At 36.2% G+C, this 16,902-nt stretch overlaps 1 protein-coding gene across 2 annotated transcripts in view; it reads right to left on the reverse strand.

The window, feature by feature from the left end:
* Positions 1-8,437: 8,437 nt before the first annotated feature.
* Positions 8,438-16,902, reverse strand: part of PARP8 (poly(ADP-ribose) polymerase family member 8) — a 178,133-nt gene continuing 169,668 nt past the window's right edge. For both annotated transcript variants that reach the window (XM_069540613.1, XM_060009513.2), the window contains one exon: positions 8,438-8,787. In XM_069540613.1, the coding sequence (XP_069396714.1) occupies positions 8,685-8,787 (103 nt within the window). In that variant the 3' untranslated portion in view covers positions 8,438-8,684. The remainder of the gene's footprint in view (positions 8,788-16,902) is intronic.

The following is a 16,902-nucleotide window of genomic DNA, read 5'->3' on the forward strand; positions in this document are numbered from 1 at the left end:
CTGGGTAGTTGTTTAGATTTATGAATATATTATGTGCCAATTACAAGACATATTTTTGGCTTTAATGTCACTTTATTTGAAGACCATTTTCATCAGATGGACATTTAAAACGTACTTTTTTTGTGTGCCTACTTAGTGTCAAACACTTACCAAGTACTGGAAATAATCTGTGCCTCGTGGCATGGAGGAGGGTGACCAGGACAAAGCAGCAGACAAATCAATACACCTTTTCACTGTGTGCTAAGTGAGACAGATAAGTGCCGGTCAGATGCTCTGAGAAGACTTAGAAGAAACATCTGGTCCAGACTGGGAGGACAAGAGGAGGTTCTGAAAGAAGTGAAAACAGGTTGAGGGCCAAGAGGAGTAACACCTGGAGACTGGGAGTGGGGCTGTCTTAGGCAGAGAGAAAAAGCCTGTGAAAGGAGATGAGTAGCGACCGGCTGTCCTCTGGACTGTAAATCATTCAGGGTGGTTCCAAAGCTGACTGTAAGGATCGTTGTGGTGGTGGTGAACAATGAGGCTGGAGACGGAAGAGGGAAACAGGGGCCTGAAGTTCTTATTTTATTGAGTAATAAATTGGAAGACATTGAAGGATTTTAAGTAAGGGGTTTATAAAATGAGATTTGCATTTTAGGAAGATCACATTAGCTTCAGTATTATGTAAGGGGGTCAAGACAGTTGTGATATTAATGGATGAACAACAAGGTCCTACTGTACAGCACAGGGAACTATATTCAATATCCTGTTATAAACCATAATGGAAAAGATTATGAAAAAGAATATATATTATTAACTGAATCACTTGATGTACAGCAGAAATTAACACATTGTAAATCAAATATACTTCAATAAAATTTTTTTTAAAATCTAGTAGCTTATTTAGTGGGGACCAAAATGTAGGAGGGTCTCCTGTGTGCTGAGTTAACCCTTTAGTTGCTGCATCTGGGCATGTGGGACTGAGGCAGTGTCTCTTCACTAACATACAGAACTAACATTCAGAATCTTAACAGTCATAGGCTGTACTCATATGTTCTAGCTGAATGTCTGCTCTGGGGAGAGGGTCCCGGATTCAGTCAAGGAGAATCACGGGAAGATATTGATATAACCCACATAAAAGTTAACAAAAGAAGTCACAGGAGAGATCAAGAAAATTGAATGCATTCAAGACACTCATACAGAGGAATTAAAATGACCTGGCTACTGATTGGTGGGGATTGAATGACAGGGAGGCACTAGGGGATGACTTGCCTCCTGGCTTGAGTAAACAGGTGGTTGGTGTTCATTGGCTTTTTGAGAGGAGAGTCAAATGATGGGGGGTTGGGGGCACTGGTTGGAGTTTATTTGAGGTATCCTAGGAGCACCGACGAAGAGATGTTTGTGTGGCAGTATTTGATCATATGAATTTGAAGCTCAGGGGAGAGATAGGAATAAGAGTGCAGGTTTAGGAGTCATCAGACTACAGGTGGGATCTGGAGCCATGGTGGACAGCGTCTTCCAAGCAGAAGAGTAAGATGCCACCATCCTGGGTGATGAGTCTTCAGTGTCGCCCAGGCTACAGTACATCAAACACACACACACACACACACACACACACACACACACAAACTTGACAATATGATGGATCTGGGAAATGATAAGTCACATCACAACAGACATGAAACTTACTAAACTACTACAACCATTCTCTTGCAGATCTCAGTACTGAGCAAGCCTGATTTACAGGAGGAGGGTGAAGTGTGTTCGCAAACATGTCCCCTTAGTGTCCAGAACATCCCTCCTCTACCTTTCCCCTTCACTTGGCTAAATGTGTGCTTTTAGGCTTCTTGGTGTAGATAGCATTGTTAGGCCATCGTCTTCAGGTCATCCTCTCTTTCCTGAATACTAAAAGGAATAGGAGAATTTTAATTGATCTCCAGTACAAAGTCCAGGGGGATATTCTCAATTTATATCGTTATCTCTAACACACAAATTGGATCTCTTGTTTCCTAATTTACTGCTTTTTCCTAAATCCTCTCCATCTCTTCTATCCACTCTTTTTCTCAGTTCCTCCTTCTCCAGGCCTTTGTACCCGTCAGAATTACTAAAACCAATTTCTAACGTTTCTTGCCTTCTGCCTCCTCTGAAATCCTTCTGAATACAGTTGTCGGCAAGCTTCTAAAACTCCACTTTCATGATGTCACTCACCCAAGGGCTGACAACGATTTTTCCACTGCAGTCAAGTGTAGACTTCTTTCCTTCCAGATTCTCCAGAATAAAACCACACCCAGCGTGTGCAATGGTATTTAATGACCCCTTGATAGAACTCTTCAAGGCAACCAGACCTAACTCTTCACTGACCCTTCCCATCCGTCTGCTGTAATTCTTACACTTGTTATCCATTTTGCCAAGCTAGGATCTCAACAGGGATAAACACGGTTTATTAGAAAGAGCACAAAGATTACATTCAGAAACACTGACCCTAGGTTTGGAGCCTAGTGATCCCTTTGGCAAGGTGTTTAATTTCTCCTCTACAAGAGATAAAGATATCTGCTAACACATTCCACAGTTATGTGGATGGGAAAATGAGACAATCTGTGTGAATGTGCTGTCTAAATTATCGAGAGCTCATAAAACAAATCCTATCTAATTAAAAAATTCTCTTATCTGAAACTCAAGGATACCTGGTTTTTCAACTATTGATAGGTATATATATTTAGTATCTTTGAAAATTTCAGTCTTCTTAGATACAAGTTACAAATCACTACTATTTGAAATAATTTTAAAAAGGGACCCGGAAGTTAGGAGCAGAAACAGAGGCCAAATACTCAGCAAATTCTCAACATCGGCTTTCCAAAAAAGCAGCCTGTGTAACTTTTAAGTTAACCTGGAATGTAGAACTATACTCTTGCCAGTTATATTCCTATGAGGAGAAATATCATTCCCCATGACAGGGAATGACAGCTCCACAAGTCTGTAAGATTGAGCCATGAAGTCAAAAAGATAATTATCAAAAATTTGGTGGAGGAATCAAAAACTAAAAACTCAAAAAAGTTAAGTGCTTTCTAATATACGTATTATCTACAACAAAGCAAAAGCAGATATACAAGCAAATCATTGTAACTTTGCTGCAAAAAGATTATGAAAAGTGCTGAATAAGTAAATGGAAATACTAGTAAGACACTACTCATTAACACTAATTTAAGGATTAAATGTCTTTTTAATAAAGGATTAAAGGATCAAAGTTGTCCTTTGGATTGCAGTTTCTGTTTCAACAAATATAAAAGTATGAGTTTTTGTAGGTTCACTCAAGATTCTTTCATCTGTAAGCCTACTTTCCATCCTATCTTTGTTTTACTTGTCCTCAGACTGGGGACAGTCTATTAAGTGTTCTGCTTATGCCCAAGGATCTCACATGGTATTTCCCCCATTGCTATGATGTAGATGATCTGTTCCTTCCCTAAGTGTTGCCTGTATTGTTGGTCTTTCCCATTCAGCATCACTGGCCTTGTGCTATTCATGAATGATTTGCAAACGTGTGTGTTTTCCTTTCCCAAATAGACTGAAGGCTCCTTAAGGTCAACACAAAATCTAATACTCTCTATTCCTTATACTGAATGTCAAGATGCATATTAGACTCTAACAAGTATTTCTGGAGTAACTGAAATCAAGTCTAAAAACCCGAAGTGTGTTATCTATGGTTTTGCAGCTATAAATGTAACATGAGTAAAATATTTTATTTATTACAAGAATGTAAATTTAGCTCCTCATAAATATTTACTATTAAAGTGTTTAGAGAACCATATTTATTTATGGACTAATATCTTATTCAGTTAATGAAATGTATTTTATAAAGTGGTGCTTTAACAATTATTTTCCAATGACTAACCAAGTCAGAAATGCTTAGAAAATTCAAGACAGTTCATTTGAAATGCTCCAGTTGGTATTATGACAAAGTGTTTATAAATAGAGCATATATGTAAAATGTACAAAAATCTTTTGTTTCAATCCTGTATTTCTTGACGGAACTTGAAATTAAAATCGTACTCACATGACCAATTAAATCTACCGCAACTACTTGGGGAATACTGGCAAGAAGAGTTTTTTCTTTTATTCCCTCTTATTTTACAAGTATTTTTAAGTGAAAAGGGCAGCATCCTTTTTAGAGTTTATTGAGAACTTCAAATATCTAGTCCCCAGAAGCAAGATTCATCATGAGGAGTATCTAAGGCCTAACCGAGTTTTCAAAATAGTGCCCACATATACCGTACTTGTTGAACAAATTCAGATTTATTGAAAGTAAACATTTACATTGGCTACAATGTTAGAACTATTACAAAGCTGGATAAAAGAGGCTTAAGTAGCAATAGAAAGCAAGTGCAGTAAAAAGTGAATAGAGAAAATATTTGGCCTTAGTGATCTTTTGGCAGTATTTACATTATGTACATATTGTTAAATATTTATAATAACTCTAAGGCACCAGAGGCTAAAGAGCAGGTTGCAATACTATTTTGTGCACAGAAGTCAAGAAATTTATTGTAAAGAAGGCTGTAGAATTAAAGAAACATAGGCATATCTTAATGTTTACATAAAGGAGTGGCTGCGTTTTTAAAATCTCAAATGACACATTAAATATCGGGCAGATTGAAGAAATTATTTTTAGAACATTAAATTATGTTGACTATGTAAATAAGCACTATTTTTTACTGACTTGCTGGTAAATGTGTAATGTAATCTATTCTTCAACACAGCTTTTTCACACTCATGGATATGATACGTTTTGTCTAAAAACTACTTGAAATTCCTTTGAACTACAAAAACTTATCCTAATATATCAGAGTGTATACAAAATTCCCAAGAAAAATTTACTGGATAATAATATACATCAAATTTATATATAATCTGACAAAAATTTAGCAGGCATTCAAGAATATTTGAATATTCAGTCTGCCATTCTGGCACAGCAGTTGGGTATTTTAATCCTTTAACTGTTTAGGGTGGGCAATTCTTTGTGGCTTCAGGTGAAAGGACATAAAATGGGCCCACGTAGAAAACCAATCCTAAAGGGAACTAATTATTTTCAAATTTTGCAACTTGAAACCCCTTCACTTACTCTTTGGGTGATGACTATGTTATTCATCACTGGTGATTGAAATATCCATATTACTGTATTGTCAAGAGGTAATTGACAACATAGATCTAGCATGGTCTTGACTGTCGTATTATTTGATGACTTCTATTTGTAAAATTTTATTTGATCCTTATACTGAAAACCCAAACTTATCTTGACAAACAGTCTATCATTTGTCTTGAGGTAGTGTAATAACGAATTCAGTAGGACAACAGAATAACATCATAATATTTTTTAAGTGTGCTCCAAGTGCCACCGTGAAATCCATACATTTAGATGGTAGACAGTCCAAGGTTGAAGGGACCTTCATGACGTATTAAATCACTATCTGATGAAGTCATCCAGACTTTAACAAGGATGATGAGGTCTTCCTTAGAACTTTCTGAAACCCCGTGCCCTAAGGCAAGTTACGGTACAAGTTATGGTACAAAGTACTGATAAAATTCTTTCAGTGATAATAAAGATTCATAGACTTACATATTAAAAGTTTCCTTTCTTTTAGCTAAGGGGAGAATAATTGAGGGATTTCTTCTCTAAACTCTTAAATTTTTCAATGAGAAATATTCAGAGCACTAACAATAGCTTGAGTAGGTTTCTTATATCACACAGTATTTGAGAGTGAATTTAAGGATGTGGCACTCTTATATTTAAATTTTAAATTTAGAAACCACCTTCAAATCCAACATTTGACTGAGATTTGCTGAGCAACAAAATAAAAATTTTAACATAATGCAATCTAAGGCACCAAAGTACCTTACCATAATGTATTCTACAGCACTAGGTTATATGTATATTATTACTTTTTCTCTTCTCGAACGTTCAATCATTTTCTTCTCTTTTTAAATACAGTGGACAATGAAAGAGGACAAATTATTCATAGTGAAATGTTTACAAAATCAGTAATGCAGGAAAAAAAGTAGAACTAATAAATTAAGGCTCTTCTTCTCCCACTTGAAGAATGAAAAGAAATGATTGCCTTTGCTCAGTGGGTTAATATGAAGTAGTAATGACTACATAATTAGTATAACTATTACAAAGAATCAGTGAACAGACTTCAAGTGATTATAGAAGTACAATACAATATCACATGTTTGGAATTATCAAATAAGTCAAAAGATAATATCTTAACGAGGTAACTGAATCAAGGCATGATGATAATGTTTAAAGTTCTAAATTTTAAGGACCTGCTTGGATTCTGAAAGCATGATATTCATCTACTAATGGGTATTGAAATTAGATTCTGTAGAAATAAACATCAGTTTACTATAGTATTCCCAATATCAAAAGTCCAATGAGAAGACTGGCTTTATTTTTAGATACAGGCTTAAAAAGTTTTGACAATTTTTCAAAACAAACTAAAATCTGTCATTCTGCATTGCAAAAGCATTCAATTATCATGAGAAGACATCTTACTATCATAAAAGATGTCTATTATCTGTAATATTTAGTGGACATTAAAACTATCAATTACTTTCCTTGCTCTGATAGATGAATCTACTTTTATTCTTAAGTTGACAGTAGAAGTTTGTATTATAATGTTTTATCTCCCCTAAATAGTCTCCCTTGAGTCCTCCAAGCTACCCTTCCAGTTCAGATTCTAATACTCTACCCCTTACAGGTCACTCAACTGTTGAGTAAATCCTTAGTGGATTAGTGGTTTTTAAATTATGCTTGGAGGCACTTCAAAGAGTTTTTGGAGGTGCCTCAGTGGTCCTAGTGGCCAAACACATGGGGTTTCAAGATTTCAATTTCCAAATCCTACTATTACATCCTCATATGTATGTCATATATACATGAATGTCCCACAAAATTAATTTGAAAATGTAATTTTGTTGCTTTAAACTATTTTTAAAACACAGTAAAGGGATTTGGGAGACTTGGGAGTCTTGGCAGAAAGAAGCAAGGAGTCCTCTTGTCCCACGTAAAGTCTTCAAATATTTGGTCACAGAACTGAAGATACTGTATCTTGGACCTACCACACCAATATCATCCCTCAGTCTGGCCTTGAGTTCAGAGGCACAAGTCAAAACAGATCAATGTTTTAGGTGGATCCTATCACAATGATTAATATCCCTTCAAGTCTATTTTTGCAGAAATAAGTGGCATATCAATTATTTACAATATAAGAAAACAAACAATTAGTAAATGCTTCCTAGATAGCAATCCTGAACAATGTGTATGACCTTTGTTCTCACCTTTTATACCAAAGGAACAAGCACAGAATTTATATTACACTTGCAAATGAGGATACATTTTTATTTTTTCTTTCTAAATAAATTAGAGTCAGATATGAGCCTTGATTCAGGGTTTGAATAGAGTGGCAGACTTGCTAATTAAACTGCTCTCATGAATGGCCTTATTCCAAAAACATCATGTAGGAAAAGAAACACTGTCAATTAAAAATTGTAATGAATAAGAACTTAGGTCCCAAAGAAATAGTAACGATTTTGATGCACACATGACTCTTGAAAAGAGAATGCTGAGAGCTGCTGTTATTGTTCTCTATATAAACTTATTCATGTTCTTTTAATATAAAAGAAACTTCAAAGTTTGTCTTCTTTCTCAATATGAAAAAAAATAAGCAGAGGTATTAGATGAAAAATATAAAAATGCTGGTGTGGTACAAATAAATGTAAAAAACGTTCCACAGTAGGAAATAAAAATATATATACTGTTGTTTTAAATTCTGAGGCCTTTCTTTTAAACATATTATCATTTGAATAAAGATGTTCCCCAAATTATAATATTATAAAGAGTTAAATTTTAACTGAGGGGAAAATTCTTTAAACAAATAGAAAACTTGTTTGCAAATATTTTCAGTGAATGAGCAGTGGTGAATTTGGCTCATATCTTGGTTTATGTCCAGAGAGAATATTATTTTCTTACTGAACATTATTTTCTTTCCATTGAATGAGAACAGAATTGTGGAGCTGTGCCATCTGTTGTTAAAATACACATATGTGTACATACACACATATATGCACGATCATACATTTTGGTGCATGAATCTATAGATATGTATATTACATACTTTTGGGCAAAGCACTGTATCTAAGACCTAATTGCTTTTGTATATGGAAAAGTAACAGATTAGGAAACATCCCTCCCCCAAACATTCGAATGTTCATACCGCTAATTATATAGCACATCAGAATGTGCAAACATTACACTTATTGCAAAGTATCTTATAGATTTAGACGCCATTATAAAATGCTTTCAGTTCTATTTTTGTACCCTAAGATGTCGGTATATAATACCAAATTTCCAATTAAAGAGTTTAATATAAAAATATCAGCACAAAACTGTTTTTTCAATCTGTTTATTGTGTGAGGAACCCAAACTTCAGTTTAAGTGCTGTTGTAATTTTATTACTAGATTCCATAACCCTACAATTGATAAATTTTATACCATTTTAGGTATTTAATGAGAAACTTAGAAATACTAAGAAAAAAATCAGTATTCAAAGGGTTAATTTTGTTTATAATAACAATAAATTATTTTATCATCTTCTTCAGTTCAAAATCCAGCTTTGAACCCGAGGAAGGCTTTCAAATCATGTTAATTAAATGGTGGTCCTTTAACCAGTAGCAGTTTGATTACCAATTACTCGAAGGATCTCTTTGTGAATGCCTCCTTCTTGTGTGTTAATATTTGTGTCTCCCACTTGGCCATCTTCATAGCTAAAACACAAGACACAGAAACATAAAACATTCGAAAAGAAGAAACATTCAAAAACATCCCCAAAGCATTTAAGACAGCTTAGAAATGCTGTCTGGTACCTAAAGTACAGCCCAAGGGAATCAAGAGCCAGAGACAGGTGCTTTTCAGTTGGGTTTAATAATGTGCTCACATTACTGAACACGTGATTATTCTACGTCATGCCCTGATTTGACCCTTCCTTTTTAATTTTAACTTTTTAACCTCACATAAAGCGTTGCCTGAGATGCGGGAAGCGCCCCAGTGTCTTTGGCTCTGCAAACCTTTTCCACAGCAGTTGTTATAAGAAGCCTGCTGAGAAAGAAGATACTGACTTCAGTTTTATGTTCCTTGGGTTCTGGATTTCTTAACTCCACTCCTACTTCAATCATTTATTTTCTGATCAGTGACACTCTCAGAAAAATCACTTCAATTTCCACCATTGCTCCTTTGCCATTCCTGCCTTCTAATTATTATTCTGTTGTAATCAGTGCTGCATTTTTTTTTATCACTGGTTGCTCTATTTAGTCCGACTACAACAATATTCTTATTTATGCTGGTACTACATACAAGAATGCCAGTCTGCTAAGTTTAGCTAAGCAATAGAAGTGAAAATATAACTTTAAAGGACAGCAATTACTAAGTCCTTTAGAAAGAAGTAATTACATTTTAGATGATAATTCATTTCCTCAAATAAACTTACTTGGGCAATAAGAATTTCCCAAGAATGAATTTTTAAACTTCCATGATAATATTCAGAGTAGAATAGATGATGAATTAATTTTACTTCATAAAAATGACTTCAAGACAGAAGCTTTAGAGAAGTGGTAATTACTTCAAAATAGATAACCAGGGGTGTAAGCATAGTGTCTCAAAGATTAATGTGTGCCACTGTCTTTTCCTCACCATGCTTAAATTCTCCTGAAATAGCACAGCAGAAAAATGAAATAGATGACACATAACAATGAGAACTTAGGTCCTTACATAATCAACTACTTAAAAACCTAGTGATGGTTGCATCTATATCGAGTTTAAACTCCTAAGAAGTGGCCCAAGTTTGCCTACTTGGTTAATTTTTACCGTGCAAATATACACACACATACGTATACATAAGGCACCCAATGGTGAGACATTATTGTAAAAAAAAGAATGGGATATGTGGTACAAAGCCCAGTTGTAATTATTTTCTCAGGAGTTCAAACAATAAGTGCTCTGTTACAAACTAGAGAATGTGTAAAGTGAAACGCTTTAGACCTAGATCTAATCGGGTGTTTTGTAGCAAACTGTGTAAAGATATATTTTATTGGGCAAGTAAAATATGTTAGCCTGGTTTTTGTATAAATCCAGGCTACTCACTGGACCAAGGGTAAGCTAAGCCATCCGTAATTCTGAGCCAAGGCTGGGGAAGCAACCTGGCTTGCAGGCTTGGCCCACATGAGATAATGGTGTTTTATCAAACCAACTGGCCTAGCTCCTCTAGGATACAGATTATGGAAAACAAAAGAGACTGACGACAAGAGAATGAACCAGACACAAAGGAAACCATAGTGCTTTGAGAGAAGCGCGAAGAGTGGCAGGTCTCAGAACTGCTTTGGTTCTTGATGGCTTCCCAACTTCTGACACCAGTCTACCATGTATCTCCGTCCTAAGTTTCCTAATAGGCGTTTATATAAGATATTTTCAGCTTAATAGATACCAGCCTACATATTACCATCTCTGTTCTTTTCAACTTAAAGTTGACCTTGATCAAGGTTTGCCTGTAATACATTAAAACTTCTCATTTTTTCCTCAACCCACTGCAATCATTCTTCAGATCCTACTACTCTACTGAAAAGTACTGACAATGGTTGCCCATGGCCTCCTAGCTGATAAATTCAGGAGACTGTATCTGCTATGTCTGCAGCATGTGACACAGCTGACTGCTCTTTTTCTTAAAGCTATATCATCTCTTCCCTCCCTAGTTGGCCCTTTGATTATTAATTCTCAGTCTCTTTCATTGCATTCTCTCCCCTGGCCTCCCATTTCAATGCTGGTTTTATCCACAATTCCCTCCTCAGTGTTCCCTCTTTTTATGATATGCAAACTCACTTTACTTTAGTCTGTCCCATTGTTGTAACTATCACCCACATGCTGATTCCTAAAACTGTATCTCCAGTCCTTACATCTTTCTCTAACTATAAATTTCCTACAGAAATCACAGAGGTGGTATATTCAAAGTTGAACTTAACTTCTTAATACAAAACTGACTGCTCTTTTCTACTCTGTCAATATCTCAGTTTGAACTACCATCATCTACCCACCCCACCAACAAGAAAACTTCAGTCATTCTTGGTTATTCCACGTGCCCAAATCCAATACATCATCAAGTTATGTTGCTTCCATTTCCCTAGTTATTCCCACTTGCATCTTCTCTCCATCTAATACCATCACCTTCGTTTAGGCATTCATTATCATTCATCTAAACGGGTGACTTTCAAGTGGCAGGTTGTGTACAGTTAGCAGGCTTTGAAATTAGGTTGTCCGGGCTAGCATTTTCCAATGAAATTAGAATAAAGTAGGACAGAGAGTACTGACTGCACCACACAAAGTAAGATTGTTCTTTCCCAAGTCACAATGTCAAATTCATTTTTTTCTGTAGTGAGAAACGCTGACCTAGACTATTGTAATGACATTATAACTGATCTTTCTATCTCTACACTTATCCCCCCATCCCTCCTACAAGACAATTCTCTGCCCTGCTAGAGTGATGCAAATGGCCTTCGCTTCACTTGCAGAACAAGATCCAATGTCACTGGCATGGCACACCTGGGTCCTTCATAATCCAAACCTAAACTTCTTCTCTAGTCATGACCCATCACTCCTCCCTCACTCTATTTCCCAGTCAAACGGAAGGGTTTGCTATATCCAAGTATTACACATTCATTGACACATAAAAAGCATTTGAAGTTAATGGAGAGGAGATGAGACTCACATTCTTTAAATAAACTATAATAATTTATAGAAAGAACACAGGAGGAGGAGAGAATAGAGAGCAAGAGTGAGAGAATGAGATTGAAAGTATTAAGAAAAATGCTGATTTTTCCATTGTCTATGAAGCCCATAAGGAAACACAACAGCTGCGGGCTGAAGGATAAAATCAGTCAAAGGCATTCAGGTGTCTTAAATTATGAAGCATATATAATAATAAAGGTAAAACCAACTACCATTTGAATTGGTCAACCAGCAGGGCTTAGATAAATGAATTACTAGTGGCATTAAGATATTTATTACAATATAGCATACAGATTATTTTGCAGCTATTTATTAGTATTGCAGACAAACACTAAGTTGTTAATATAACACTGAAGTTCACTTACGTCCAGGCAGCAACAAAATTAAAAAAAAGAAATACAGCAAGAATGATATCAATAGGGAAATGATACACTTGACTGGGGTTTTCTACAGAAGGAAAAATGAAACCATCTAAAAGAAGACAAAAATTACTTATGTTCCTAGGAGTATAAAAAGATAACTGAAATTTTAATAAATAATAAACCAATTTGCTTTAAAAGCTATGAGACAATAGATGGAATCTGGCTATCTGGAACTCTCTTGGGTATGTCAGGAAATTTCATGGACAAAAACTTAAATGTATTGACAACCTTTATTTTCAAACTGATTATAGCAGCTCTGTGACAGTTTTAAGATTGGTTCACATACATTTGTTTTCTTTTCTTTTTTTTTTTTTCTGCGGTACGCGGGCCTCTCACTGTTGTGGCCTCTCCCATTGCGGAGCACAGGCTCCGGACGCGCAGGCTCAGCGGCCATGGCTCACGCGCCTAGCTGCTCCGCGGCATGCGGGATCTTCCCGGACCGGGGCACGAACCCGTGTCCCCTGCATCGGCAGGAGGACTCTCAACCACAGCGCCACCAGGGAAGCCCTACACTTGTTTTCTGACTCCCTAAATCTGGAAGCCAGAAATGATAGCACTGTTTTTCATTAGTCACAGAGAGGAGAAATTCAATGTGAACTCAATGATATCCAGCACTTCTCCAAAGTTCTTGTAAGAAATCCGATGCTGTAGTGTACTGTCTGCTTCAGAGCCCGTGTATAAATCTGTCTATTAAGTTAGAACATTCAGTCTTTTGTCATTGCTTTCATTCAATATGTATTACGTGTTTCTGCACGAGATGTAAGATTCCCAAACACGGACAGAATTTGCATTTTACGAGGGGAGATAACAGAGTTATGCAAGTAACTGGAGGACAAGGCAGCCCTGGGTGATACAAAGAAAGGGCAAGCAGAACTGACAGTAAAGACAGATCCTGTCTGAGTGGGACACCGGGAGAGGCCCCACGGAAAAGACCATGCAGTTAAGTCTAGAAAGATTGGCTAAAGGCTGAGCTGGTTAGAAAGCCAACCATTCCTACTGACCGAGCAAAGGCACATTAGCGGGGAAAAGAATTCCAAGTTTTTTTCAAGAAACAGCTTGGATGATAATTTTATTCAATCACTGGTTTGTATGGGTAACTGAAGTCAAGTCAGATGGGCACTATATTGCAGAATGCCATGTTTTTATTTGTTAATAACTATCAGCCTGTATGAGCAAGGAATAATCAAACTCTCCTTCTGGAAAAATAATGTGGTATAAATTGTATGATCTTATTAACCACAGCTAACTCTAAGTGGGAATACGATGGGTGACTGTCTCTCTTTTTGCTTACCTTTGATTTCAGTTTCTGTACATTGAACAGGCATCACTGGTGTAAGGATGGCAATGTTTAAAAAATCTGGCATTTTAAAAAACAGATTAGGAGCAATGAAGAAAGCAGAAGCATGGAAAATAACTAGTAACCTTTTGGTGTACCCTAGGGGAGAGAACGATACACACTGAAACAAAGGTGTTTATAGAAGAAAACTGTGAAAAGATGTAATTGGGAACTGGTGACTAGTGAGCATGGAGAAAGGAATTGAAAACTACAGCAATAATGGGTTCCACTTTGTACATAATGATTTTAAGGTATTAGTGGACTTTGGGGGACAAAATATCCAGCAAGCAGTTCTAAAATGGGCATTTCATTCATTCCTACGTATCTGCCAAGCGCTGTGCTAGGTACGCAAACACAAATGAGCTGTATAGTCCCTGACCTCAAGAGGTATACAGAGTTAATGGAGAAGACGATACATAAAAAAGAACAATCCAGTAATAAACACAAGCCCAGGGTATTACACAGTAACAAAAGGGGGAAGCACAAAGGCATCAAGGTAAGTTTCTGGGAGGAGGGAAGACATACATTAAGATTTAAAAGAGGAGTGGGAATTAGATAAACAATATGAGGGAAGAAAATGGAAGAGAGAATCCAAGATTAATGGAGAAAGGAAAGAGCAAAAGCATGGAGTGTGGAAATCCCAGCATACAGTTCAGGTTGTGCAGCATAACATCCTGGGGTGAGAAACAGCAGGCAATGAAAAATGGTGGGCCATGCAGCTGGAGATTGGATCTCCTCCACCTTCAACGCAGTGGTATTGAAGGAAGAACAAAGCACCAAGGAATCAGTTAGTTCCCTTTGTAAAGGAGACTGGACTTCATCTTATAAGTAGTAAGCAGCTATCAAAGACTTTTAAGCAGGGGAGTGATGTGGCAGTTTCAATCTTGGAAAGAGATCTGGGTTAGAGACAGAGAAATTGGATTCATTGTAGACTTGGGATAAAGCAAAGCTCCCAGATCATATCAGCTTGATGTCACACAATTTATGTCACTGAGCCATGACTGAATGTCCTATCTTTTAACTTCATAAATAAGCTGTCTCCTTGCTATGTTCCCATTCAAACACTGTGTACCTTTTGCAAAATCATGATGCAAAGTATCTCTTATTTCATGTAACAGCCATGATACAATTATTTTATAAATTTTTCCTGTAGCTACCTTTTTAGATATATTTCAAACTTCGGCCTAAAATTAAAACAATACATATTCCAAAATATTTTCCTTTTGGCCTTCTTCTGTTCATTCATTAAAAAATTTGCTGACAAGCAGCTGTACATCAGGTACCGTGCAAGGTGATGCAGGGCACGCAGGACAGTAAAAACACAAGAGTAGGAGGCTGCCTTTTAGGAGTTCACAGTCTTGTGGAAGAGTCAGATACAATGAATAAACTGAATTTTAAATTGAAGTTCTGCACTGAATTGTAGGAATACCAGGAAGAGAGATTAATTTTGATTAGGAGCTTCATAGAAGAGGTGTTATTTGAGCTAGACCTTAAAAGATAGAATAGACTTTAGATAGGAATTCCTGAAATGTATTTAGCACTGACATCTGCTTGACGCAAGAACTGAAAATACCCTGCATCACTTTTCTGCAGATAGTCTTGTTTTACTTGGTCCTTCTTGCTCCTAAATTTCTGAACTTCTTGAAATATTTTGAGAAATAGATACCTTAAATCGACGTAATAGAGAAACTATGGAAACGATTCATTTGCAGATCTGCCTGCTCTAAATCAGGGAACCACTAAAGCATCAAACCTGTAGGTTGTAACACCAGATAATAAGCAAGATACAAAAACCTGGCGGTTCTTAACCTTTCCTTGGTCCCAGACAGTTGAGGGAGAAGACACACTCCTATCTCTACGAGTTTACACTATGGTAGTGGTGGGGGCAGTGTAACATGGGGTGCCCATGGCACTAGATACACCTAATCTGTTAACCTGCCAAATCATCAATTACCTTCTCTTGGATTTTATTATTTATTCCTATTTCTGGAAAACACCAATAATAAGTTTTCCTCTCTAGCTTTAAAATCCCCATTTCATAACATTTTTGTTGTATATGACTGGAGCACCATACGTCTCTGTGGTTTTCACACCCCCTGTGAAACTTCTGGCCCTTTTTAAAATAGCTGCCTTATTTCTACATATTGACCTTAATGTCTTTATACACGTGTCTCAAGGTCAGTAACAAAATCAAGCTCTAGCAACAATTCCTAGACCCTCAGAACCGTCTGGAATCTGTTCTTAACATCTGAATTATTACCTTTTGCCTGAAGCACTTATCTTTGATTAAGTTTATTCATTTTTGGAGTCTTCCAACAAATTTTTTTCAAACTTCTTACTCTCTTATTTTTTCCTAACAGATATCTTCCTTTAAATTTTACTTTTAATTTTTTCTGATACCCTGTTCTAAAGTTTCCCCCATTTTTCTCTCATTCTCTGTTATTGTTTACTTATTGGGAAGAATGTGATTAGGATAGTAGATGACTGTTTTATTTATTTATTTAATTTTATACATTTTATTATCTCCACTCTGGAAGTCAGATTAGCATAGAATTTATATAATTTTTAATATTTTCAGTTAGTAACAGATAAAAAGGAGGCCTCACCAATTTATATCCTAGTCATCAGGCAAAGCATCTAACTTTAGAGATCACATAATGTGTTAAAAAAAAGAAAGGATGAAATTAAGAATAGAAATTGAGTTTCTGTCTGATTATGGTATATTTGATAACTCACTTCTTTCTCCTCAATTTATTCTTTTCCTAGATAGTGCCATTCACCAGGCAGGCACATCAGTAGCAGAACTCTGTGATTATATCTTTTATAAAGAAGGAAAACTGATGGTTGTAATTAGAATGTACATTAGTGAATGGATTCTCCTTTTCATGTGTTTTGAATCTCATCAATTTTCCTTAATTAGTTCCTTCTCTCCTGAGGGAGCAGGAAAAAAGAATGAAGTCTCATTTGTGTTTATAAAAGAATGAAAATCATTACCTTAATAGAATTTTTTCCTTTGCATTATTTGGAAAGTATCTGAGTGTACTGAAGGCTTTTTCTTCTCTTTTCTTCAGATGGTCTTTCCTCGCTTTTTTCTTATGAAATATAGAAATCCTTCTCTCCAGTTAACATACACACACCCACACATATACCTCCACTGATTTAGTTTACATATAATTTATGTAAAACTGCCAAGAGGTAACACGAGAAATGTTTACTGCCTACTTCCATGTCTAATGTTATTTAGCTCAACAACTATGAATTTTAGCAAGATGCTAAAAGGAGCAGATCAACTGATTAACGACAAGCTAAGGAAAGGCCTCTGGAGTTACTTTTCCATGAAAATCTCCAGC

The sequence above is a fragment of the Delphinus delphis genome, chromosome 3, assembly GCF_949987515.2.
Source record: "Delphinus delphis chromosome 3, mDelDel1.2, whole genome shotgun sequence".
Classification (NCBI taxonomy): Eukaryota; Metazoa; Chordata; class Mammalia; order Artiodactyla; family Delphinidae; genus Delphinus; species Delphinus delphis.